Raw genomic sequence first — 26560 nt, forward strand, 5'->3', positions numbered from 1 at the left:
GGAAAGCACTGCGTTCCATCATCACACAGTAAGCGCAGCTGGGTCACAACATGCCCAGTCTCCTTCAGCTTCCTGGTTCATGAACTCAGGCACGTAATGACGTCTAGCGGTAAGCTATTTATAAATGGCAACAACCATTGGACATCACTTCTGGCAGTTGTGGATGGACACTGTTCCCTCTGGCTCTAATGCAAATCTTCTGAATGACTGATAGACTGTATTGGAATGAAGCATTGAACAAACCTCTGAAAAGCCTGTACATTACTTCTAAGCTAGGTATGGATGGAGTTCTATTTATTTTTTTAATCTAAAACTTAGTATGTTCTCCTGATGAAGCTACCTAGGAGAAACACTCTGAGAATGATATATACATAAGTGTTTTGAGAGATTTTTCCCTTTTAGGTAAGCAGGGACAGATATCTGTAGAAGTGATCAGAGTTGGTGACTTCACTTCTACAGATATCTGGCCCTGCTTACCTCCCGATACTGTAGTGATCAGAGCTGGTGACATCAATTCTACAGATATCTGGCCCTGCTTACCTCCCAATACTGTAGTGATCAGGGCTGGTGACTTCACTTCTACAGATATCTGGCCCTGCTTACCTCCCGATACTGTAGTGATCAGAGCTGGTGACATCAATTCTACAGATATCTGGCCCTGCTTACCTCCCAATACTGTAGTGATCAGAGCTGGTGACATCAATTCTACAGATATCTGGCCCTGCTTACCTCCTGATACTGTAGTGATCAGGGCTGGTGACTTCACTTCTACAGATATCTGGCCCTGCTTACCTCCCGATACTGTAGTGATCAGGGCTGGTGACATCAATTCTACAGATATCTGGCCCTGCTTACCTCCCGATACTGTAGTGATCAGAGTTGGTGACATCAATTCTACAGATATCTGGCCCTGCTTATCTCCTGACAATCAAAAAAGAAAAGTGCTATACATAGTTTTGTTTTTTTTTTAAAGATTTTTTTTATTATTTGTTACAAAAACACATATGTACAGTAAATTTGCATAGATATAATAAAAAACAATTTTTTACATGTGACCCTAGATGTTATAATATATATCCATGACAATTCACAGGCAATTATTATCTTAATGGCACAAAAAAACAATAACAATTATGTCCAAATATGGCCTCCAGTTCATTTATTATTCTGTCCTCTATCTTTACTATGCGGTGACGCGGTATGTATAAATGCACTATATGTTTGAGGTACTGATATTTCCATTTAAATTCTGTCCTCTATTCTTACTATGTGGTGGCGCAGTATGTATACAGTTGTGGCCAAAAGTATTACATGCAAAACAGAAGCCGCGGAGACACCATCACGTGTTTCTCAACGCAAGCAATGACCAGCCAGGTCTTTGCCCGGGAAGGAACAACCACGGGAAGGGCAGTCTCCAATGAAGGAAACCACCTATGCCAAAACATGGTATCCATCCACATACAGCTGTTTCGGGGTATTGCCCCTCATCAGTGTGGAGTAGGAAACTGGCTGGTAGGAGAAATGCCTAGTAAAAAGACTATGAAGAGGAGGATGAATGAACTCATGGAGATCAACATCCGACACTGCGGAGACACCATCACGTGTTTCTCAACGCAGTGATTCTAGAGCACTGCCCCCATCCCTTATGGGAAATATGTAAAACATGCAAAACAGAAGCCGCGGAGACACCATCACGTGTTTCTCAACGCAAGCAATGACCAGCCAGGTCTTTGCCCGGGAAGGAACAACCACGGGAAGGGCAGTCTCCAATGAAGGAAACCACCTATGCCAAAACATGGTATCCATCCACATACAGCTGTTTCGGGGTATTGCCGCAGTGTCGGATATTGATCTCCATGAGTTCATTCCTGGCTGGTCATTGCTTGCGTTGAGAAACACGTGATGGTGTCTCCGCGGCTTCTGTTTTGCATGTTTTACATATTTCCCATAAGGGATGGGGGCAGTGCTCTAGAATCACTGCGTTGAGAAACACGTGATGGTGTCTCCGCAGTGTCAGATGTTGATCTCCATGAGTTCATTCATCCTCCTCTTCGTGGCCAAAAGTATTGACACCCCTGCAATTCTGTCAGATAATACTCAGTTTCTTCCTGAAAATGATTGCAAACACAAATTCTTTGGTATTATTATCTTCATTTAATTTGTCTTAAATGAAAAAACACAAAAAGAATTGTCCTAAAGCCAAATTGGATATAATTCCACACCAAACATAAAAAAGAGGGTGGACAAAAGTATTGGCACTGTTCGAAAAATCATGTGATGCTTCTCTAATTTGTGTAATTAACAGCACCTGTAACTTACCTGTGGCACCTAACAGGTGTTGGCAATAACTAAATCACACTTGCAGCCAGTTGACATCCATTAAAGTTGACTCAACCTCTGTCCTGTGTCCTTGTGTGTACCACATTGAGCATGGAGAAAAGAAAGAAGACCAAAGAACTGTCTGAGGACTTGAGAAACCAAATTGTGAGGAAGCATGAGCAATCTCAAGGCTACAAGTCCATCTCCAAAGACCTGAATGTTCCTGTGTCTACGGTGCGCAGTGTGATCAAGAAGTTTAAAGCCCATGGCACTGTGGCTAACCTCCCTAGATGTGGACGGAAAAGAAAAATTGACAAGAGATTTCAACGCAAGATTGTGCGGATGTTGGATAAAGAACCTCGACTAACATCCAAACAAGTTCAAACTGCCCTGCAGTCCGAGGGTACAACAGTGTCAACCCGTACTATCCGTTGGCGTCTGAATGAAAAGGGACTGTATGGTAGGAGACCCAGGAAGACCCCACTTCTTACCCCGAGACATAAAAAAGCCAGGCTGGAGTTTGCCAAAACTTACCTGAAAAAGCCTAAAACGTTTTGGAAGAATGTTCTCTGGTCAGATGAGACAAAAGTAGAGCTTTTTGGGCAAAGGCATCAACATAGAGTTTACAGGAGAAAAAAAGAGGCATTCAAAGAAAAGAACACGGTCCCTACAGTCAAACATGGCAGAGGTTCCCTGATGTTTTGGGGTTGCTTTGCTGCCTCTGGCACTGGACTGCTTGACCGTGTGCATGGCATTATGAAGTCTGAAGACTACCAACAAATTTTGCAGCATAATGTAGGGCCCAGTGTGAGAAAGCTGGGTCTCCCTCAGAGGTCATGGGTCTTCCAGCAGGACAATGACCTAAAACACACTTCAAAAAGCACTAGAAAATGGTTTGAGAGAAAGCAGTGGAGACTTCTAAGGTGGCCAGCAATGAGTCCAGACCTGAATCCCATATAACACCTGTGGAGAGATCTAAAAATGGCAGTTTGGAGAAGGCACCCTTCAAATATCAGGGACCTGGATCAGTTTGCCAAAGAAGAATGGTCTAAAATTCCAGCAGATCAGTGTAAGAAACTCATTAATGGTTACCGGAAGCGGTTGGTCGCAGTTATTTTGGCTAAAGGTTGTGCAACCAAGTATTAGGCTGAGGGTGAAATGATCAATGTTTTGCTTTTTGCTTCATAGTCTTTTGTGTTTTTTCATTTAAGACAAATTAAATGAAGATAATACCAAAGAATTTGTGTTTGCAATCATTTTCAGGAAGAAACTGAGTATTATCTGACAGAATTGCAGGGGTGTCAATACTTTTGGCCACAACTGTAGATGGACTATATGTTTGGGCACATATATTTCCATTTAAATCTTCAGCTTGAGATACGTGGTTGTGTTCCGTCGCATGCGCCCTGAGATCTCCAGGGAAACTGTTTCTGGCTTCATAATACCTAGTGCGCAGGTCAAATGACGTCAAATGGGGATTTCCCCATGACGTGCAGGCTCGGTGAATGCTGGGAGGTGGTGAGCGTCTTCCGGCGATGACATCGGGACGTATGCTTGCTAGAAACACTCCATATTATAATGTTCACTATAAAATGCTGGAAAATGCGTGATTGTGTATCCCTTTTGATAAAGCAAAAGCGAAACGCGCGTCAGGGGTGACACGTGGCTCCCGGGCAACCAGGCACCAGACTACATTGGTAAGCACTAAAAGCATTAAATCAATTTGGTCTTTTTGGCAGTTAGTTTGGCTGTATACCGAGGGCGGGTCCCTATATATATATGCAATGCCCTTGTAACTACTTTTTATCTATGGTCACTATTGATGGTTATAATATTGAACATTGACATGATATTACATAACTGTTATTGTTTTTATGTGCCATTAAGATATTTGCCTGTGAATTGTCATGGACATATATTATAACATCTAGGGTCACATGTAAAAAATTAATTTTTATATCTATGCAAATTTCTATATGTATTTTTGTAACCAATAATAAAAAAAAACAACTTTTTTTAAAAAAAAAAAAACTATGTATAGCACTCCTTTTCTTCTTTTTTGATAATATAGTTTGGAGTTTACATTAATTAAATCCATAAATCTTTTTGGGCATAAAAAGACTCAAATCCACTTGGATTATTGATAATTGAAAACAGGTGTTGTTTTGCCCATAATTGTCTTTGGATATTTTTTGTATTACCTCCTGATACTGTAGTGATCAGGGCTGGTGACTTCACTTCTTAAGATATCTATCTGGCCCTGCTTACCTCCCGATACTGTAGTGATCAGAGTTGGTGACATCAATTCTACAGATATCTGGCCCTGCTTACCTCCTGATAATATAGTGATCAGGGCTGGTGACTTCACTTCTACAGATATCTGGCCCTGCTTACCTCCCGATACTGTAGTGATCAGGGCTGGTGACTTCACTTCTACAGATATCTGGCCCTGCTTACCTCCTGATAATATAGTGATCAGGGCTGGTGACTTCACTTCTACAGATATCTGGCCCTGCTTACCTCCCGATACTGTAGTGATCAGGGCTGGTGACTTCACTTCTACAGATATCTGGCCCTGCTTACCTCCTGATAATATAGTGATCAGGGCTGGTGACTTCAATTCTACAGATATCTGGCCCTGCTTACCTCCCGATACTGTAGTGATCAGGGCTGGTGACTTCACTTCTACAGATATCTGGCCCTGCTTACCTCCCGATACTGTAGTGATCAGGGCTGGTGACTTCACTTCTACAGATATCTGGCCCTGCTTACCTCCCGATACTGTAGTGATCAGGGCTGGTGACTTCATGTCTCCAGATATCTGGCCCTGCTTACCTCCCGATACTGTAGTGATCAGGGCTGGTGACTTCATGTCTCCAGATATCTGGCCCTGCTTACCTCCTGATGATAAGGTAGTGATTGAGGCTGGTGACATCACTTCTACAGATATTCTTCAGATACGGTGCACCTGCCCAATATGAACAGGATTACCTCTTTAATCACACTGTGAACCGAGTAATAATTCCAGTAAATTAGTTCTGGTTTTAGTTAGCTAAAAATCAAAGAAATAAATGTATGGCTTTTATCCTGTTAAGTATTTCTTTCAGCATGTTGGTAACCTGTCATGCAATTAATATAGAGGGTCTATGAGAGAGAAGCTGAATGCTGTTAGCTGCCCAGAACCTATAAAGTAGCCGTCACACTATACCAGAACTGACTCTATGAATGGATTTCTCATTTATGTCTGTAATTGATGTGTTGATGGCTCTCCTCTATATATGTGCATTTGTAAAGTAATTCACCATAAAATGCATCTGACTTGCAAGTCTATTTCCCAGCGTAGTGTTTGGGGAAAGTATTACCAACAGATCGGGGAGTTTCTGGCCAACAGTGGTGAAAGGAGTTTTATTTTCATTGTGACGATTCTATGTCAGAGTGCATTCTTTATAAATTGACTTTTAAAAAAACCAGATCTTGAAATCTGCAAACCTTTCAGTAGCAATGATGTTCTGTTTCTTTCAGGTACGTCTGCAGTCTGGTTTACTATGGTCTGACCTTAAATGCAGGAGCGCTGAAAGGCAATCTATACTTGAACGTGGCATTGTATGGCCTTGTAGAAGTCCCTGCTTTTCCTCTCTGCTTATTTTTCATTGAGAAGTCTTGGTAAGTATCATAACACTATGTTCTACATGATTATTCGTAATATACCCATTAGCTTCCACAGAGTTCTAAATCTGACGAGAAAATCAAAACCTATATTTAGCACACGTCTAAACAGATGGTTTTAATTATTTTATATTATGATCAGTCTTACTGATATCTTGTGATTTGCTGTTCTTTAACTTTCACTTAAAGTTCGGCCATATGGGAATGTCTAGACACTTTTTTTTTTTTACTTTCACTCTCAAGTAAAATGCTTTTCGAGAGACTGTCCTAAGCTATCGCCATCACTTGGATCATTGTTCGCCGTGGCTTCTTGTTCAGCTTGTTGGTCCTTATAACAGGTATAGATCAACTTCAGGGAACATCATATGTTTTTCTTCTTTAGCTGGTATTAATGTCTGGCGGTTAAAGTTCTGTTTTGCTAGTCTATGTGGTTGTAAATCTGAATGCCCCACTTCTCTGATGGTACCCGAATATCTTGGAGTGATCCCTTTTATTATTCACAAACCCCTTTAAAGCACAGTTTTTGTAATCTGCCTCCCTTTCAGCTCCTTACACAATCCAAAAATCCAACATTTTAATGTATTACTCCCTATCCTGTCATGGAGACTCTTCCTCCCCAAGTCTATCTACAGGCCAGTATCACATAAACATAAATAGATTGTATTTCTGTTAGATGACCCAGGGCTGTGGAGTCGGAGTCGTGGAGTCGGTATAAAATGGTCCGACTCCTAAAATATATAATAAATTGGGTACCGTAGTTCAATGCAGAATATGCTGAATATTTTTTCACAGGAATTTGGGAAAGTTATGAAATGTCCTATAAATGGCTGTTCTATTCCTGATCTAAGGCTACATTCACACACAGCGTTTTTGCTGCATTTTTTGAGGATACGTTTTTTCAGCTGCAAAAGCAGATCAGCTTTTTAAAAAACCGCATCACCTGAAAGGTTTTTGAGCGCATAGATAATGTTTTCAATAGCAAAAGCAGATTAGAAATCTGCTCTATCCATTTATCCATATCTGCCTATCCATATCTTATCTGTACCAAAAAGAATGAAAACCGGGTAGCACACAGACTAACACTCCTTTTTTTAGCACCAGTCAGGTACACCTCATAGCTGCCCAAAAGGACGCGCAGGACAGGCATTGCTCGTCTTCAGTAACACATCAACATCAATTGATAGTTGGAATAAATAGACTGCATTCACCACACCTTAAGGTGCAGGCTTTATTTTCAAGTGTAGGGGTGTGCAGTATAAGGTTCTGCAGCAGCTGAGGTGTGCAGTATGAGATTCTGCGGAACAGTATGAGGTTCTGCCCCCCCCCTAGTTTTGATTCTGGTTAAAACCGTTTCTTATAGATATAGCGAACCCTCAGGTAACCCTAAATGAAGGTCAATGGACACAGGTGACTGAATTGAAGGAATTGCTTAATCACCTATTTACCGTGACTAAAAAATTACAAGCTGAGGATTTAACTCCTGGAATTTTCATAAGGGAGTGGAAGAACTTGCTGTTTTGCCTGTCCCAAAGAGGAGATTTAATCGCAGATGGCATTTCTGCTTCAATGAAACAGAGAGAGACACAGCTATTGGAAAATAAAAAAATTTCTGCCAGCTGTTTATGTGGACCCAAGTCATCGTATACTGCTTGATGATAAACAGCTTACTAAAGGAAAAGAAGCTCTGACTGAGGTAGCAGTTAGGATGAGTGGCCTACAGGAGGACTGCCAGGCGCAAGAGGACTTGGGTCCTGACAGTGCTACTGCTGCCATATCTTCATCCTCATCAGATGAGTAGTTTGACTTTGACAAGTATTTGGATGATATGGAGCAGGCAAAGCATTGCTGCAAGAAAAAAGATTTCACTCAGTCTCCTATAGCAGCAGATTGACCATATTTCAGCAAAATGTTTCACTTGCTCTCAAAGAAAAAGAAAAATTCAACCGTTCATCAAAACGGACTGTGCATGAGGCAATTCCTTTATACTTGAAAATTGTTAGAGATGTTGCCCATGTGGTTACGGCTTTGCCTCCAACCCAAGTTAGTGTAGAGAGGCTGTTCTCTGGCCTTAAAATTATTAGGTCAGATTTTAGGTCATCTATGAAGGAGGATCTGATGGAGGCAATTCTATTTCTTAGAACAAATTCATAGGCTGCGCAACTGTTATTTATTATGTTTTTGTTGAAAACTGTTTTTTTGCCACTTACATAGTTTATTACATAGTGTATTACATATTTACAATTTATTAGTTTTTTGTGTTCTAAAGTTGTATTCCAATAAATATATATTATGTTCTATCTAAATGTCTTTATTATTGTATCATAAAAATGATTAAATGTCTGATGTTCACATTGTACTACAATAAATTTTTCACTTAAATATAAGCAATATATGTGGGAGTCGATGGAAGGGAAATTGAGGAGTCGGAGTCGCAGGTTTCGCTTACCGACTCCACAGCCCTGAGATGACCCAAGCTGACGTTCCAGATGACTATGAAACTGTGTGTTGGCATCGTTAGACATGTGATCGTGCTGAAACTTGTGCCCATAGTGAAATTAGACTTTCATGAGACTGTCTTAACACTGTGGGGAGGGTTAGGGTATGTGCACACGTTGCGGATTCTGCTGCGGTGTACAGCACCATTCTAATCTGTCAATCAAAAAACACTGTGCACATGCTGCGGATTTTTCCGCGCAGATTTGCGTTCTATTTGAGTTCTATTTAGAAAGTTGCCTATTTTTTTTTTTGTTAAGAATGCAAATGAACAATAGTAAAATAATGCACAGATTTCTTTAGCCTTTAAGAATTCTGTTCATAGTTTTAACTCTGTTGAAACACAGTATGCAAGTAGCATCTTAGCTCTACTCCTATTTTAAGGCTGGTTTTCAAATTTTCAGCTGAGATCTTGAAACCGAGGAATTGAAATGCATTTGTATATTAGAAATATGCATGAAGTTTTTTCCAAAAAAATATGGAATGTGTGCAAAAGTAATTCATTGCTTATATTAAAGTAAACAGCAGGTCTACACAATGAGGAATGTGATGGATGATTTGACAAAGTAATGAAAAAAGCCACACTTTCCTAACTCCTGATCAAAAGATCTAAAGACTGTCTTATCAGCACTAGTTTTCGTGTTCCTACAATACTAAATAATGGTATAATGATCTGATATCACTGACCAGTATTGGGTCATCTGTTGGGATCTCCACTGATCGTTTTCGTATCTAGGTGTAGGAGCTCATCAGCTTTTTTCAGCACAGTGCCTCTCTGGAGTTGTAGAGGGTTGGATTGCAGTTTTTTTATATACCGTAAGTGATATTGGAAGGGGTTCCCTGCTGATCAGATATAAATTAACAATGTTTCGCTAGTGTTTTAAGGACCAATGAAGGTCCGGATGAGTAGTTGAAGCCCAAGTTAGTACCACTATGAAAACGCGCAGAAATGCTTGAAAAAGCAATAATTTAGTTCATTGCTTTAGAAAATAAATTGGATAGAGCCGAAATATCAACGCAAAGTCAGAGAAATCACATTTTGTGCTTCAATTATCGTCGTCACTGTTGTGCATGGCTCGGACAACTTGTTGGGAAAAATGTCAAACATCAAGACGTGGGAAGTTTTGTAATTAGCGTATGACTTTTATACCTCAAGCCTAACACTTGTGTAGACGTCGTGTATTTTTTATTTTTTTATAACATATTCTTCTCAAGCTGTTTTCCATCTTTCTCCTGTCTTAGTCTAGGGTTTTATTAATGTCCCTCACTGTTAATAACTTGTGCAGCATGAGCGCACTAACGGCATGCGTTGGAGGAGATTTGGAGTCTGTCAGTCAAGGTGTGATTACAAAGCGGAGTGCTTTCCCTGTTCATCCACAGATTATTAACAAACACAGCATCGCACCATATTCAATTGCTTGGTTGCTCCGCTGCATCTTCCCTTCCTTCTGAGAGTCTTTAAATAATGCACAGCAGAGAAGAGGTAAAGAAAATTCTCTCTCTGTGTGTCAGAATATGTGTGAAGACTCATGTGGCGGGGGACATACTGTTTGACATCGTAGATGGCATGTTTTCACTGCTTGCTTGACATTTGCCTCAGTAGCTAAGACGTTGGTGTTTTCGAAAGTCCTTCAGATTTCCTGGTGAATATTTTGTAATTTGTCCTAACTGATCGTACGGCGACATGTTTGAGCTGTTGCCTAAGAACGGGCACAATAGGAATAGGGAGACAATGGCGTGTCTCCTTACTTTTCCAAGGCTATTATTTTCACCAGCCAGCCCTAGGATTAACAAGTATTGGCCTGGACATTTGTTACAATCCTACCTTTCATCAATCCCAAATGCAAAAAAAAACAGGATTCAGTGACTTACGGTACTTGGCAGGCAATTTGTGAATGTCATGCCATTAACACCATATAAAGTATACACCAAGACTGGACTAGACACAGTAGGTAAGAGTACTCAGTATAGGCTGGAGGATAGACCATCTAAGAGCATGCTTATATACCTGAGCGTCAACGCTCGTCATAACTGATGAGTGACCCAATATGTGTCCCAGGACTTTCATATCAAGTCAAACAGATTTGATTTGATTTTCTAACTGATTAAAGCAGTGATATATTTCTCCTTCGCCTCATTGGGGGGACACAGGATCATGGGGGTATGCTACTGCCTCTAGGAGGCTGACACTTAGTGAATACAAAAAAAGATAGCGACTCCGTCGCAGTATACACCCTGACTGACGCTGGCTCTAAGAGAACCAGTTCATGCTTAGTGTCCGAAGGAGGCACACGTCTGTTTTTTTTTCAGACCATTCTTTTTTTATTCCTATTTTACCATGAAGACGAGACAGGGGCAACGGACCCTTTTGAATGGGTCCGATTTCCCCAAACCAACAACAGGCGAGCACGTGGAGTGTCGTCTCCACGTATCCTCTCCTGCGACATGGGACACTATGCCGGACACAGCCCTGAACACCCTAAGGTACAGAAACCCTAGGCTGTAGAGAGGCATAGGAATAGTCCGTGCGGCCCCCACTGCATCACCAATGCTAAGACTGCGGTGATGGAAGGAGGCAGACGGGCCCTCTCCTCATCCCCCATAGGGGAGGATGGAGTTAGGGTACCTGCACTGTCTTTTAAACAGCCCCCCTCACCTCTGACCTGGCGGATCTGCAGCTGAAGCGCTCCATGAATGGCGGCCGTCAAGGTTAGCAGGGAGCATGGGAAGGAGGAGGGTGTGCTCTGGGAGGGCTCCTGCAACAGCGTTCCCCTTGGCGACGGTATCCTCCTGCCAGTGCTGGCGCCACTTCCGGCGCGCGTCACAGCCGCAGGATTGTCTGCAGCCTTCCAGGTCGCTCAGTGGCACAGGACTGGGGTAAGTGCTGCACCCCCCTTCTTTTGCAGCACCATTTTCAGAAGCTGCACTAATCTCTTAAAGCTACACTCTGCTTCTACACCGCTTCGGCACCTGTAGGCCATATCAGCATGTCTAGAAGGACCAAGTCACATACGGTGTTATTTGCCTCATGTACCTCCTGTCGGTCTGCTTTTCCACAGGCGCAGAGCAAGCAATTATGTGAAGCCTGCGATTCTGAACGCATCCAGGAGCCCTCCCCTGCGACCGAGCCCAGTGTACCAAGTCCCCCTGAATGGGCTTCATCTCTGTCACAATCTATGGCATCTCTAGCGAGAGCAATCGAGTCCCTTCAAGCCCCAAATAGGGGTAGGGACAGTGGCTCGCCTGTCTTGGAAGGATCTTCCACCTCACAGGAGCCTTCGGCCTGCAAGGGCCGCTCTCACTTTAGGCAGACGCTGGGGAAACGAACCCATACGGCGTCTCCCGGCCTGTCCGGTGCCTCGGTATCCATAAGCTCCTTCTCTCGCTCACCCTCACCAATGTACGATAGCGAGCAGAACTCGGATTACGATTCGGATGGGCCCCTCAATTTGGATGCGCCTGGTTACCAGGAGACAGTTGACAGCCTCATTGAGGCCGTCAACCAAACCCTAGAGATTGATGATGAATCCACTTTGACCTCAGGTCACAAGGTGTCATTCAAACAGGCCAAATGGCCTCCTAGAGTATTCAGCACTCACCCAGAATTTGAGGACATAGTACAACGACACAGGGAGCAGCCAGACAAACGTTTCTCAGGGCAGAAGGCGCTTGAAACAAGACACCCGTTTGCTCCTGATCTCCACAAAAAATGGGCAGAATCCCCGCCAGTAGATCCACCCATGTCGCGCTTGGCTTCTAAAATCCTGCTATCTTTACCTAATGGATCTTCTATCAAAGATCCCACTGACCGTCTCATAGAGAGCCTGGCTCGATCGGTTTTTGAGGCTTCAGGCTCAGCTCTCTCTCCTTCCTTCGTGGCAACATAGTTGGCTAAGGCCATGGTTTCCTGGTCAGAGTCTATAAATAGAGCCCTGCAGGGTACAGACTTGCCATCAGCGGTAGTTGAGATTGTAAATAAGATCGCTTTGGCCGGAGATTACTTGATTAATGCGCCCCTGGATGCAGCTAACTACGCGACACTTGCTGCCGCGAATGCTATTTCCAATAGAAGAGCTCTGGGGTTGAGGACATGGCGAGCAGACTCAACATCAAAGAAATCCCTAACTTCTTTGCATTACTAGAGCAGCCGATTATTTGGTGAGAGGCTAGATCAGCTCATCTCAGACACCGCAGGAGGGAAGAGCAACTTTATTCCCCAGCAAAGGGTTAAGCAACCATTTCGTCACCAGCTGCAGGCACATTTTCGGTCCTTTCGCAAACCTCGGGTGGACCGCATCGGCCAACCCCACCAGTTCAGGTCATCCCGCTCAGGATAGAGATCGTCAAATCTCATACAGATCCAATCTGTTGGGGAAAATTCGCTCCTACGAGTCCAAATCTAAGGGATCTAGGTTACACAGATTTTCAGCCAAATGACTCAAGGCATTTTTCTGTCGACACCAGCAGAGTAGGCGGGCGCCTGCTATGGTTTCGCCATGTTTGGCTCGCCGTCATGCACAATGCTTGGGTGAGAGAGCTGGTGTCTTCTGGGTACATAATAGAATTTGTCAGCCACCCTCCAAAATGTTTTTTTCTTTCTCATCCTCCCAGTGCGGAAACTCACGCTTGGCCCTTCTTCAAAGCCATCAAATCACTCCGTCACAGTGGAGTTATCATTCCCGTACCGGAAAACGAAAAATTTCAGGGGTTCTATTCAAACCTGTTTGTGGTCCCGAAAATGGACGGAACTGTAAGGCCCATTCTGGACCTAAAGCTTCTAATCAGATTTGTCAAAATCAGGCATTTCTGGATTGAGTCCCTTCGCTCTGTCACTTCAGCAATAGAAAAGGGAGAATTTTTGGCCTCTATCGACATCCAAGACGCCTGCCTTCATATCCCCATTTTTCCCTCGCATCAAAGGTTCCTACGCTTTGCTGTCCACGACCTACATTACCAGTTCACAGCCCTGCCCTTTGGGCTATCCACCGCCTCCAGGGTATTCACAAAGGTCATGGCTGCCATCATGTCCATCTTGCAATCTCGGGGCATAGTCGTCTTGCCATACTTGGACAACCTCCTGGTCAAAGGTCTGTCTTTTCGAGCTTGCGAGGAATACGTCAACATCACGTTGGATACGCTTTCCCGCCTAGGATGGCTGGTAAACCTGAAAAAGTCTTCCCCTGTTCCAGCTCAGAAGATTTCCTTCTTAGGAATGATCTTCGACACCTCCCGAGGGTTGGTAATTCGGGACAAGGCCCTAGCCCTCCGGCAGGGGGTCCAGGCACTTCGCCAGCCAGTTTCTCGTACCGTCCGTTTCGGCATGAGGGTCTTGGGGAAAATGGTGGCAGAGATGGAAGTTATTCCGTTTGCCCAGCTTCATCTTCGTCCCCTGCAGCACGCCCTCTTGGCAACTTGGGACAAGAGCCCGTTCTCTCTCGACCACCCGTCCCGGCTATCCGCTCGGATCAGGCAGGCACTCAGGTGGTGGACGCAGAGTTCTTCCCTTCTTAAGAGGAAGTCCTTTCCCCCGGACCATTGGCTGGTGGTCACTACCGACGCCAGTCTCCTCGGCTGGGGAGCTGTTTTTCGTCACCACAAGGCCCAAGGATGTCGGTCACCTCGGGAATCACACCTCCCGATCAACCTTCTAGAAATGTGGGCGATCCGGCTGACTTTGTAGCATTTTCATCATCTTCTGGCAGGACGCCCTGTCTGGATTCAATCGGACAATGCCATGGCCGTGGCTTCAGGACGACAATGCACAAAGTGAAACATATCCTCAGCAGGGTCGAAAAAAATCACTCTAATCTCACATTCCTGGCATAAAGAACTGGGCGACAGACTTCCTCAGCCGGCAAGGTCTTGCGTCCAGGGAGTAGTCTCTTCATCACGAGGTTTTCCGACAAATTTGCCAACGTTGGGGAACCCCTGATGTGGATCTGATGGCCTCCTGATTAAACGCCAAGGTGCCAGAGTTTGTCGCTCGGTCCCGGGATCCACAGGCCATCGCCGTGGACGCCTTGGTTCTGCCATGGCACCAACTTCGCCTCCTGTACGTATTCCTTCGGATACCACTGCTTCCGATGGTCATCAGGAAGGTCAAATCAGAAGGGGTCCCAGTAATCCTGGTTGCCCCAGACTGGCCTCGTCGGGCGTGGTACGTGCAGCTAGTGCAACTACTTGCCGAGTTCCCCTGGTGGCTACCAGATATCCCGGACCTACTTTCCCAAGGTCCGATCTACCACCAGGACTCGGGGGGGCCTTCTGTTTAACTGCTTGGCTGTTGAATCCTGGATCCTGACCCAAGCAGGGTTCTCCCATGATGTGGTCGCTACAATGATTAGCGTTCGGAAGCCCGCCTCAACACGTATCTATCACCGCACCTGGAAAGTCTTTTTCGCATGGTGCAGAGACCGTTGTCGTTCTCCGCTCACTTTCTCCATTCCCAACATTTTAGCGTTTCTCCAAACCGGCCTGGACTCGGGTCTAGCGCCGAGCTCCCTCAAAGGACAGATCTCAGCCTTATCTGTCCTATTCCAGTGCAGGATTACTTCCAAGCTGCAGGTATAAACTTTCATTCTGGGGGTCTCCCACGTAGTACCTCCCTATAAAGCCCCCTGGACGCCTGAGACCTTAACCTGGTCCTAATTGCTCTGCAGGAATCTCCGTTCAAACCACTACAGGATGTCTCATTGACATACCTTTCATGGAAAGTGTTTTTTCTCGTTGCAATAACATCAATCAGGCGGGTCTCGGAGTTGGCTGCTCTATCCTGTCGAGCCCCATTTCTGATCTCTCACCAGGATAAGGTTTTTCTCTTTTCACATTAATGAGCATATTGTCTTGCCCTCATTTTGCCCAGCACCAGTACACTGTGTGGAAAAGGCTCTTTCTACGTTGGATCTAGTGAGAGCTCTCAGGAGGTATGTGTCACGGACGACATCCTTTCGTCAGACAGTCACGTTGTTCGTACTCCCTGAGGGTCATAGGAAGGGACTCGCTGCTTCAAAGTCGACTATCAGGGGCACACCTGTTCCAGCAGGGATCAGGGCACACTCCACTCGGGTGGTGGGTGCCTCTTGGGCCCTTCGGCACCAGGCATCAGCAGAACAGGTTTGCAAGGTGGCAACCTGGTCTAGTCTACATACATTCTCCAAGCACTACAATATCCATACTCAGGCTTCAGCAGATGCAAGTCTAGGCAGAAGGATTCTCCAGGCAGCGGTAGCACACCTATAAATAGTTGGTACTTAAGCCTTAAACCGTTGGGTCAGTTTCCCAACCAGGAACTGCTTTAGGACGTCCCACGGTCTGTCCCTCAATGAGGCGAAGGAGAAATAGGGATTTTTGTGGTACTCACTGTAAAATCCTTTTCTCCGAGACACTCATTGGGGGACCCAGCACCCACCCGGTTAGCTGGATGACTCTTTTTGTTTTCCTTTTTTGATAGGTGGGTTTTCTTGACATGTTGTACCTGTGTTAAAGTTTGTTTTTTGGTCTCCTACTGCTTTTGCATTGAATTGGTTCGCTTGGAGCCAGCGTGAGGGTGTATACTGCAGAGGAGGAGCTAACTTTTTTGTGTTCACTTAGTGTCAATCTCCTAGCGGCAGTAGCATACACCCCCACGGTCCTGTGTCCCCCAATGAGCGTCTCGGAGAAAAGGATTTTACGATGAGTACCACAAAAATCCCTATTTTAAGTTTGATTTCCTTAATACACTATAGTACCACCAATGATGACACAATTGTTTGCTTCCATTATCTGGATTGCTTTCCCAATAAAGTACGTATTATGTTGATGCAGGCTTGTACAACATGAAGGCTGTTGTGCATCCCATGGAGCTGTCCGTGAGTGCTGATCCCTTCTTCCTAAATTAATATTTATTTGAAAACTGTGGCGCCGGGACAGGAGCAGTGCAGGTCAGCCTAGGCCCCGACATGCATCGGCATGATGTGGTCCGCAGGCTGCTGACTTCCTCACACTTCTGCTGCTGAGGGCCGCAGAGGTGGTTAGGACGCGACAGGCACCCGTAAGCGTTCCAGGAGGAGCCAAAGTTGAAGTATTTGTTTTTATGTTTGGTGTTACTTTCCAGGGTACATTTTGGAGTAATGGGAGACACAATGGGGAACATTATGGAGGACGCAATGGGGAACATTATGATGCAAAAGAGGACAATTTGAGGGGCCATTATGGGGCATTGGGTAACTTCATTGGGCAATAGGGGACATTATGGAGCCATGGGAGATATTAATGGGGCAAAATGGGACATTAGGGAGGCTGTGAAAGGGGGCATAGTATAGTGGGGGGGACTTTATGCAGAGAAGCAGTGTGGGGGAGATATTATGGAAACATGCAATTTGGGGGGACAGTTATGGAAAGGGATTGTGTTTGGGGATACTATGGAGAAGGGCTTTGTGTAGGGGGTATTAAAGAGAGGGGCTTTGTGGAGGGGATAATATGGAGAGGGGAAGTGTGGGGGTGACATTATGGAGAGGGGCAATGTGAGGGGGCTATTTAGTGCAGGAAGCACAGTGAGGGGCAATTGTTTATTTAGTGGTGCAGAATGGAGATATATTTATTTGTGGGGCAGTATATTGATACTTTTGTTTCTAAGGACACCGGACACCGTGTCAGGAAGTGCTGCTGTAGACTGAGAAGAGGGAAGTCTGCAGAGATGAGCTCTGGGCATGAAATCTCATGGAGTTTGTACTACATGGAGATAAAAGAGATTAAAATGGCTTGAATCAGAGATGTCACGTATAAGGTACCTGGATGTAATAGTTAATTTATGCAACTACCTGCGTCTCATCAGTGCTGTGGTTCATGTATGGTTTGCAGGCTGATAATGACTGATAACAAACCTCTCAGCATCTCCTTATTATTGTTAAGGACATACTGGGAATTGTAGGTTCAAGCAATACAATTATATATTGGACTGACCGGACATTACAGTTGTTTGCTGTACTAAGCTTGGTGCTGTATACATGTACTGATAGTGGTTCTGGCACTACATTCATGTACTGGCGATGGTTTTGGCACTGTATTCATGTGCTGACGGTGATTATGGTGCTGCATTCATTTGCTGATTGTGGTCCTGGCACTGCTTTCATGTGCTGACGGGTCATTTTGATTTTGTACACAAGTAGTAATCCAAAACATTCTTCACAGCTATGTTAAAACTTAAAAATAATTAGTGTTTTGAGATTATTAAGAGGATTTAACAAGATTCTGTTCGTTCTGCTCCAAAAACCCAGTTTTATTGTATGTCTCCTCAAATAATCAAAACTTGGTTCTGGTGATGTATTAATGTACTGATGGTGTTTCTGGTGATGTATTCATGTAAATACCCTGTGGTGTAGTGACCACTGTGTCCACTAGGGGGAGCTGTGTGGGTGTCCCAGGACGGGTGTGCAGGCACATCCAGGGTGGTAAAAGGAGTAGGCTCCTAAATGTCTGTTATGTATACCAAGGTGGGTGGCCTTGGGATGAAGACTTAATTATGTGCTGATCAGCAGAGGTACTGCTGTTGTTTCTGGTACAATGTGGTAGGGAGAAGCCTTCAGGTGATTGGTGAGACGGGTGGAATCAATCACCTACGCACCCACCCAGGGGCATGTGTCTAGAACGCCATTGTAAAGTGTGTGTGTGTGTGTGAATGGTTGTAGGACCTGCGATGAGGTCATAGCCATGTGATCCAGTGGGCATGGCTACTGACCATATAAGGTGGCCAGGGTAGGTCACATGAGGAAATGCTTGGACCCAGTTGGTCCGTATGGAAGGTCTCGTCAGACCAACTGCAGGAAGATGTGTGTGCCTTCCTGAGTGCACGTGAGGATGCTGTGTAGCATGGCTGCACATGTCAGAGTTCCCAGGAGAGGAATGAACGTCAGGACTGAGAAGCAGCTATGAGGTAACCCGGACAGGAGATATAACTGTGATGCTAGAGAGCCTGCGTACCGGACATAGCAAAGCATGTGTGACCACAGGATTAACAGAGCGGAGCTCTGTCATGGACGTTATGCTGTTTGGATATGAACTTTCTGTTACATATTGCTTTGGTTTATGCTGCATAATAAACCGAATGGACTGAGTTATGTTGAGAAACCTGTGCCGGACCTGATTTATCGGCTGCCTAGTGACTATCCCCTACCTGAATAACAAGCACTACCTTACAACCCCTTTTACATTTTTTTTTTGATTGGTTCAGTATGGCATTGCAGTCCTTAGACCAAAAATGTTGTGTACTCCTGCGCTAAGTGAATAAGATAAAAAAGATATTCGGGCTTAGAACTTTCTACAACAAAAATGTTACTAAATGATGGAATTTCCCTAACTATATGGAATATGGTTCAATGAGTAATTCATTGTAGTTTTGTTTGTAATTGACACATAAGGATATCGTAGAGGTTCTTGATCAACTTATACATTTACCATTTGTTAGGCCTCATTCCGACGTCTGTTTTTCCTCGTAAGAGTACTATCCATGTTTTTCCATGGATCACGTTCATACCTATTATAGTCGATTGGGTAGTGCACATGCCTGATTTCTTTTCCCTCGGACTGACCGTCCGTGTCAAGTAACGAATACCTGTCTAGTCATACCTGTCAGATGTCATTCGTGAAGAAATATATATATTCTTCTCTGAGCACAAAGGGGGTTTTCTCCTGTGTCATCCTCATCAATGTTTGTTTTCCAGTTGTGCTCAGTCAGTCTCCGTGCACTGCTATAAAGCTTATCTGACTGATGAAAAAGGAAGATGAAGATTGATGTCTTCTCACTGAGCACAATGTGGGTTAAACCATATTTCTTGACCTATAACAGCCCTGCTCCCAGCCGCTGACTGGGCATGTGTGATGCAGCTCATGTCAGTTGAGACACAGGTCTCGGGAGCTATTATATGCCTTCAGTCTGCAGCCCATCCTGACACGTGACCAGGATAGGCTGCAGTCTGAATTATAACAGTGGCTCCATTTTATCTACTTCTTCGAGAACTCCTTTGAGTCCTGTTCAATACATCTGTCAAATCAATTGCCATATTAATGTTGTCTCCCTTCTCTTGGTGATGTGGGACAGATCCCTCCTTGTCCTTTTGGACAAGGGAATGAATCTAGAGCTTTGAGTGCGTTGCTAGTGCTTTTGTAAAAAAAAATAAATAAAAATAAAAATTAAATCCAATTTTAAAGGGAATCTGTCAGCAGGTTTTTTTGTATAAAATCTGAGACCAGCATAATATTGGGGGGAGCGAGAGCTCAATTCCAGGGATGTGCCCCCTGCGCAGCTGCTTGCTCTAATTTGAATACAATCAATTATTTATCAGCAGAAAATTGTTACTATTGGACTAGGTGTCGCATGGACGACAGTCAGCGAATCTGTGTAAATCCCGTCCCCACCACTGGCTGGCAGCTTATTGATAATGTGCAGTGTACACAGGAAGCTACCAGTCCGCGGTGAGGGCGGGTTATATGCAGCCATGAAATCAAAAAGACCACATAGGAGTTTAGAGTCCAGGTTTATGTAAAAATAGATATAAATGTATTAAACATATACTGCATAAATGACAATACACCTACCGTATATAAGCGATCAATGGAGACCGGTTGATGTAGAAATAGACAGAAAATTCCACAATAAGATGGATTGGTGAATAGGAGTCAAAAGGTGACGCCACACTGGTTGTATGTGATTCTTGAATGAGGTAATTCTTAAATTGATAAGGTTGTGCATGCAACCTGAATTGTGTCATGGAAACAGCTGGATGGCGCTGTAGTAGAAGCAGACATCAGAGGCTGTTATGAGGGTGCTGGCATGTATTAAGCCTGGTTCAGATAATCTGGTCACCGCTGTAATATAGGATCCAATGGTGGTAGCACAGATATAGGTGCAGGTACTGCTGTATCACAGGAGCGTTATTGGGCGACGCAGCTGCAGAAGCCGGCGTTGGTGGACGAGTGCGAGACGCTGGCACATTAAGTGTCTAAGCATGGGAGAGACACTCAATGTGCCAGCGTCTCCCACTCGTCCACCAACGCCGGCTTCTGCAGCTCAGTCTTGGGAGTCACCACGTGAGTTCTCACTCGAAGCTGGTAACTAAGGTAAACGCAGGGTTTCCAAGCACCGTGCTGGTAACGAAGGTACACATCGGGTTTCTAAGTGACGCACGTCCCTTAGAAACCCGATGTGTACTTTAGTTACCAGCTCCCTGCATCAGCGCACTGGTAACTAAAGTACACAGCGACGCCGGGCGCTCGACGTCGCTGGTGCTGATCGCTGGTGAAGCTGCCTGTTTGACAGCTCACCAGCGATCACATAATGACTCACCAGCGATCCTGACACGTTGATATCGTTGTCGGGATCGCTGGTGAGTTGCTATGTGTGACGGTACCCTTAAGGCCCCTTTACATTTAGCGATGCACCGGCGATCCCGACCACGATACGAACCAGTAAGGATTGCAGGTGCATCTCTAAATGGTCACTAGTGAGCTGCCACACACTGACGTAGCGATGCAGCAGCGGTTGTTACTTACCTTTCAGACGCGGTGATCCTGACGTCCTCCTGCCCGCGTCCACGCGTTGCTCATCGGCGCCAGCAGGAAGCCGCCGACGAGAAATGGAGCTGCACGATCAGCGACAGACAGCGGGGGAGCCGGTCGGAGGTAATTATCACACATAGCGATATTGCTAGCGATATCGCTGCTGCATCACAAAATCGGTGATGCTTTAGCGATATTGCTAGCGATATCGCTATGTGTAAAGCCCCCTTTAGTCCTGGGAAATGATTAGATAATGTTGGGTATTTTGTCACTTAAGATAACTTCCATTGTTATTTATCATTTCATTGTAGAGTGTGAGTTGGGGGGCCTTGTCAACCTAATGGGTTCCTTCTTGAATGGAACTAATGAACTGTGAGCATAATGAAATGCCAGAGCCGAGGAGATGTCTGCAGAGGTACAGAACATTTGGCTATGGAGGGGACGGGTGGTTTTGCAGGAACTTTTAGCTATGCGTTGGACTATTTTGACTGCATTGGTTTATATGAGACTAGTGAAAGGTAATCTGTCTCAATATGAGGCTGAATGTCCGATGTGATGGACAGGATGGAATTGGATATGACCTAGGAACAATGAGGTGTTTAAATGCTAATTCTTTGAAAACGGCACAGCAACCAGCCTGATTCTGTAGCCCCTTAGTAAGTTCCAATCTAAAAATGAGCCGCTGTTGTTTCCTCTTTAGCACCTTTTCAGAATGAGTTTGATATGTTCCGTAGTTGTAATATACAGTATAATAAATTACTTCAGATAATTTTTTTTGTTAGAACAAAATGTTTTTTTTAGATGACATTCCAATTTTCACTTTACACATCACGACCCAACCAATAAACTGATACTTCCTATTAGGTATGAATCCCCTCTTAGCTTTTTGTGTGGACTCAGGGGAAAAGGTCAACAGCTGTCATCTCAGGCATTACTACAATTATATAGCTTAGAGGCAGATAACATGATCACACCATGGAGAATATGTGGTAGAGATGGCTGAGCTCCTGCTCGATCCTTGCGTAGTGACATCTGCACATGTCACAGAGCATGCTCACTGCATTCTGCCATCTACTTATATAACAAACACACCACCCAAAATAAGTAATTGATACTCTGCCGATTTTGAAAGTTTCCCCACCTATAAAAAAAAAATAGAGGTCTGTAATTTTTATCATAGATACACTTCAACTGTGAGAGCCAGATTCTAAAAATAAAAACTCATTACCTGTATAAAAGACACCTGTCCACGCACTTAATCAATCACACTCCAACCTCTCCACCATGGCCAAGACCAAAGAGCTGTCTAAAGAAACTAGGTACAGAATTGTAGACCTACACAAGGCTGGGATTGGCTACAGGACAATAGGCAAGCAGCTTAGAAGGCAACATCAGTTGGTACAAATAATTAGAAAATGGAAGAAATACAAGATGACTGTCAATCTTCCTCAGTCTTTGGGGCTCCATACAAGATCTCGCCTCACTGAGTAAGGTAGATTCTGGGAAAGGTCCTGAAACAGCACCGAACTACATCGGAGGTCCTGGCCAATGACCTAAAACTTTACCGTTAGTAACCCACTATGCCATCATGGATTAAAATCATGCAGGGTCACAAGAAGCACTTCTAGGTCCTGGAGTGGCCTAACCAGCCTCCAGACCTGAACACAAAAGAAAATCTTTAGAGGGAGCTGAAACTCAATGTAGCCCAGTGACAGCCCCGCAACCTGAAAGATCTGGAGAAGATCGGTATGGAGGAGTGGGCCAAAATCCCTGCTGCAGTGTGTGCAAACTTGGTCAAAAGCTACAGGAAATGTCTGACCTCTGTATTACAAGCAAAGGTTTCCGTACCAAAAAATAAGTTTTTTGTTTTTCTAGTGTATCAAATATGTGCAATAAAATCCAAGTTAATTATATAAAAACCATACAATGTGATGTTCTGGATTTTATTTTTTAGTTTCTGGCTCTCACAGGTGAAGTGTACCTACGATATAAATTACAGACCTCTCCATTCTTTGTAGGAGGGAAAACTTGCAAAATTGGCAGTGTAACAAATACTTATTTTCCCTATTTAATATGTATATATTGGATATATTGGATTTACATGAAAGAATATTTTTGGCTTGTTAAGATTCAGCTGATGAAAGAATTAGAGCATTAATTTATTCAGACGAAGAAAAGACTTAAACTGGATAACTTCTTTGGGGTAAAATTAGCGAACGTGACTCTTTTGCAAACTTGTAAAACTTTCAGATGATAAAAGTTGGTTAGAGATCCGAAGCAGGTTCAAGCAAAAAGGATATTACTAGGCTCAGATTTCTGTAGGGCCTATCTAATTAAGATGGAACTAAGAAGCAGGCATTGTGTGCAAAGGTTGGAAGGCATCTAGTGGTGAGCCAACGTGCTGGGATAAGGTGTGATCGGACCACGCTCGGGTGCTAACCGAGTGACTTCAACGTGTTTGAAAAATATGTTCGAGTTCCTGTACCTGCATGTCTCGTGGCTGTTCAACACCCACAACACGTACAGAGATTGCCTAACACACAGGCCACCCCTGCATGTGTTCCTGCTGTCGAACAGCCGCGAGACATACATGTGCGGGAACTTGAACATATTACTCGAGCACGTCAAAGCCACTTGGTTAGCACCTGAGCATGCTCAGATAACACCTTCTTCCGGCACGTTGGCTCATCACTAGTTGTCTTGCTCTCTCCGCTTTCCGTTAAAAATGGAGGCGCCTTAGACTGATAAGTTTTTTTCCTTTTGTGTATGTAACTGGAGAGTGAGATGGTAAGAAACCGCTAGAGTAAGAGACCACCAACCTCCACTACCCCTCCTCCAGCTTTTAATTAGTACATTTTCTCTAAGTCTTCTTTCACATGTTGTGGCAATGGTGCAGCATTTTGCCCTGATTCCAGTAGAAGCTGCACCGTTTTTGCTGCAATTTATGGTAAATAGACAAATTAATGCGGTTTTGCCTCAGTTGCTGCAACACCAAACCCCCCCCCCCCCACAACGCTGCATCAACGTGTGAATGTGGTCTTAAACCCTGTGTTTGAGTAAAATGTACACAGCTACTATAAGGGAATCCATGTCGGTTTCATGCTGCTGTACCTGTCATGTTCCCTTTAAATGTTTAAACAAGTAGGAGACGCTGCCAATTTTCCATCTGAATTCAAAAGAGTTAAATCCAATGTGTATTACAGTAGCAGCAAAGTGGGTGACCATTTACCAAATCTCATCCCCAAACTGCAGAAAAGATTTTCAGTGGTGCGGACTGTAAGCTCGCAGCACATACCGTAATCTGTGCTGCTTATTTTCATTGTGTGCCTTTAGCAATGCAAAGGGTGAAATCTGTTGCATTAAAATCTGCTACAAATCTGCAGAGGAGAATTTGTATATGTGAACGCACTGTGAGGTAGCGCTGTCATGTAAGTAGGGGGTTCTCGCTTGCAGCGATCAAAAAACACATCCGGCACAGGATTTTCCAACAAATCATAGTCCATGAGGTTTATTCATCCTTCATAAACCTCCAGCAGTAACATGCAACAGTCTTATAGCAGACAGCAGGGCATCTTCACACTGGAGCTCTGCTCCCCTTTAGCCCTCCTAGTCACACAGGCTGTGCTTCAACTAGCCAGCAGGCTATACAGTCTCAAAGTTGTAGTCCCGTCTCCGGGTTACCTGCATGCTGCTTTACACTGCAAACGTTCCTTCCCTCTCCCTGGGAACAGTCATGCACACATCACCATTAGTCACAGCGTCCACACGTGCTGTTAGTGAGGAGATCCTTCTCCTCACGGGACCTTCCAAACTGGACCAATCAGGTCCTAGCATTCCCCCCATGTGACCAGACCTCAGGTACCTTATATGGTCCATAACCACACCCACAGTTGATCACATGGTTATGACCTCACCCAAGGTCCTATTGCACACAACCACACACAGGCTTCCCTGACACATTGTAACAGAACGTACTACTCAGCAGTACCTCTGCTGATCATTATGATCTTTCAGTATCCTACACCTATCAGGGCAATGGAAATGCTTATACAGCTGTCCTGGGACACCCACACAGCGCCCCCTAGCGGACACAGCGGTCACTGCACCACATACCTCCCCCCTATGTTCAAACCTGTGGGGTTAAACACACAGCATAACCCCCGGCTCTTGAGACTGGGCACTCATTACACCTTGCCCACCAGGTCGAGAGAACCGTCTCCATTTGTCATACGGCCTCATCTCTACGTTAGGCCTCCCCCGCTCCCAGCGGTCATAATACCGGTCATTGTCTTTGACCCCCCAGTCACGGTTTGTCTGCGTCATCAGACACTCTAGTCGCCACCTGTCTGCAGTACGCTTCGTCACCTGATCTTTCTCTCACTGACCGTCTTTCTCGGTTGGTGCGGTCATAAGTCTTAGTAGAGCCTGCTGTCTGGTCTGAGTCTGACTCAGTCAGCGTCTCACAGGAACTATGGTCTTTCAATGTCATCCTGCCAGTCGAACTACCCCTTACTGACACTCTTCTGCCATCTGCCCTGTCACTTCTTGGAGGAACCGTTCAGGTCCTTACATCTTGGGTTGGAGGCGGCCGCCACCTGGTATTCTTTATTTCTTTATTATTTTGCCGACGGTCCAGCCTCAACTGCTCAATTTCTTGCAGGTACTCCACTCGATACTCCACGAGCATCCGAAAGTCTCTCAGGCTTTCCACGGAGCTAACCACCATGATGGAAATCCTATCCTCTTCCCTGGATACCTGGTCATCATCAGGAGGGATCCTCACCCTCACCACACTGGAGATATTCACAAGGTCTTGCATTACCTTCCCGGACCTTCCAATGATTCTCCCAATCAGAGCTTTGGGTACCGGAACCACATCTTTCCTCAAACCCAACCGATCCATAGCATCTCTTGCTATCTCTAGGCGTCGAGCAGCCTTTATATTACTCTGCCTAACCAATTGTTTGACACGTAGACACTGCAAATGCATCTCTTTCAGGACAGCTACTCGGTTTGATGTATCTTCCCTGGCTGATACTATCACCAACTGCCGAGTCTCGGGTGCCCAGTGCACCTCACACGCTTTGACCGCCTCTTTCAAAGTCTCATGTACACCTTCCTCCGCACAGGCTTCTTGCATGTCTTAGGGTACCTCGATCATAGACTTGAAGGTCGTGGTCTTGCTCTCTTCCTGGACAGAAGACTCTGGCTTTACCCCGGACACTTCCCTCACTACAGTTGACCCGGCCGGGTGACTGTCTTCTTTGGCTCTTTGCTCACCAACTTCAGGAGATTTTATCTCTTCGCGAGCCTTTGCCAAGATAGGTACCGACAGTTCCGTCTTGTTATCACTCGGACCCAGCCGCTGCACATCTCCGTCGAAGCTCTTCTCCCGCCGAAGACCTTCTACTACTCCTCTGAGTTCCTCCATCTCATCCTTAAGGCTTTTGTTCACACTTTGCCAGGTGGACAGGTGACCTCTGAGCTCCAAGACTTCTTTCTCGAGCCCCTCCACCTTGTGCTCGGCCAATTGTCTCAAGATTCTTTCTTG

The 26560-nt window shown here is 44.8% G+C and overlaps 1 protein-coding gene across 6 annotated transcripts in view; it reads left to right on the forward strand.

Moving 5' to 3' along the window:
• The window catches only part of LOC141051266 (solute carrier family 22 member 15-like), a 353709-nt gene that overhangs the window by 152227 nt on the left and 174922 nt on the right, over window positions 1-26560 (forward strand). For all 6 annotated transcript variants that reach the window (XR_012220613.1, XM_073548125.1, XM_073548124.1 and 3 more), the window contains one exon: window positions 5842-5982. Coding sequence is in view for 5 of the 6 variants with exons in the window: in XM_073548125.1 (XP_073404226.1) it covers window positions 5842-5982 (141 nt within the window). In the remaining variant the exon portion in view is untranslated. The remainder of the gene's footprint in view (window positions 1-5841; window positions 5983-26560) is intronic.

The sequence above is a fragment of the Dendrobates tinctorius genome, unplaced genomic scaffold (genome assembly GCF_039654945.1).
Source record: "Dendrobates tinctorius isolate UK_male_01 unplaced genomic scaffold, ASM3965494v1 ptg000156l, whole genome shotgun sequence".
NCBI classification, from domain to species: Eukaryota; Metazoa; Chordata; class Amphibia; order Anura; family Dendrobatidae; genus Dendrobates; species Dendrobates tinctorius.